This window comes from Hordeum vulgare, chromosome 6H (assembly GCF_904849725.1).
Source record: "Hordeum vulgare subsp. vulgare chromosome 6H, MorexV3_pseudomolecules_assembly, whole genome shotgun sequence".
In the NCBI taxonomy this organism is placed as follows: Eukaryota; Viridiplantae; Streptophyta; class Magnoliopsida; order Poales; family Poaceae; genus Hordeum; species Hordeum vulgare.
Genome location: NC_058523.1, coordinates 542,809,131 through 542,810,429, shown reverse-complemented (window position 1 = coordinate 542,810,429; position 1,299 = coordinate 542,809,131). Strand labels below are relative to the sequence as shown.

General features: G+C 56.7%; 1 protein-coding gene across 1 annotated transcript; it reads right to left on the bottom strand.

Annotated features, from left to right (window-relative positions):
* Nucleotides 1-544: 544 nt before the first annotated feature.
* Nucleotides 545-1,299, bottom strand: LOC123405820. Its single transcript, XM_045099364.1, has one exon. It carries the CDS (start codon nucleotides 1,100-1,102, stop codon nucleotides 545-547), a length of 558 nt encoding a protein of 185 aa, XP_044955299.1. The 5' UTR covers nucleotides 1,103-1,299.

Below are 1,299 nucleotides of genomic sequence, written 5' to 3'. Positions count from 1 at the left end.
ATAAGCTGAGTGCCACTTACCGGTATTCGGCTTGCGCATCACATAAGCTAAGCCTCTCATTAATACACTCAGCTTATAGGCAACATCTTCGCGAAGCCATCAACCACCTCTTTGATTCCCACGTGACATGAACCTTTGCTGGAATGGTAGCCATGACGATCTTTTTGTGGTATATGCCAAGCTTTTTCGGTAAGCAGAGCATACTTTTTTCTCACTCTTGGCTTTTGTTCATATAAGCCGAGCCCATTGTTTTTGCCGTGTTTGATTCTTTTAATACTCGGCGTATAGGCTTATAAGCCATGAACGAATGAATTTACGCTCGGCTTACACATCCATATATAGGCCAGCTTAAATGAGAGGATCTTTCGTCCACACCCGTACCCTGTATATGATCGTCAAGGGAAAGGAACGCCCTACTATTTGATAATTATTGGTAGAAGTATGCCAAGCAGCTAATTTCCGGCGACGAAACAGACCCGATAAAGTATCGCATTTCACAGCAAAACAAGAAAAACTACTCCCGTCGGAATGCGTGGGATTTACTTTAATTTCCCCGTGCGAGGTTCCACCAGCCTCTGACGAAGCACCGCCTCCACAGCCAAACAAGAAAAACGACGCCAGCTTCCACAGCTGAACCGATAGAGTAAGAGTACCACTGCTTGTCGCTGGCACGCTCGCCGGCCGCAGACATGGCGGAGAGCCTGCTGGTCCTGGGGAGGAAGAGGAACCCGCCCGCGCGCCTCTGGTGCTGCGACTGCTGCGCCGCGGGGGACGGCTTGATGGCCCTGCGGGCGCACTGCCGGCTGTTCATTCGCTTCGAGCCCTGACCGCGGGTGGACGGCGGGGCGGCGGGCCTGCTGCTGCCCTGCTTGCGCTCCTTGTGGAGGCCGCCGCACCGGGACGAGCCCGGGTGGTTCGTCTTCGTCGAGGGGCACGTGCACGGCTGCCGGCTCCTGGTGGAGGACGGGGACGGGCCGCTGGCGGACTTGCCCAGCAACGGCGAGTGGGTGGCGTCGAGCTTGACGGGGGTGGGTGAGGATGAGCGGCGGTTGGGTGTTAACAGCACTGGCCCGCTGGGCCGGCGAGCAGCCGCCGTCGCCATGAGAGACTCCCGAGGAGCGTGAGCTGTTGAAGTCGATCGGGTGCAGTAGTCTGGGAGAGCTTGGGAGTGGAGCTGAGAGAAGCGGGCTGGGCTGGATTTGTAGAGGCGAGTATGAGTAAGTAGGGAGGAGAACACTCGGACCAGGACATGGCATGGTGAGGTTGCCACGACATGGAACTGAAGGACGACGTGACGCG

Bases quoted from the DNA above. Each gene is read 5' to 3' on its own strand.
- LOC123405820 (XM_045099364.1), bottom strand. From the start codon at position 1,102: ATGGCGACGGCGGCTGCTCGCCGGCCCAGCGGGCCAGTGCTGTTAACA.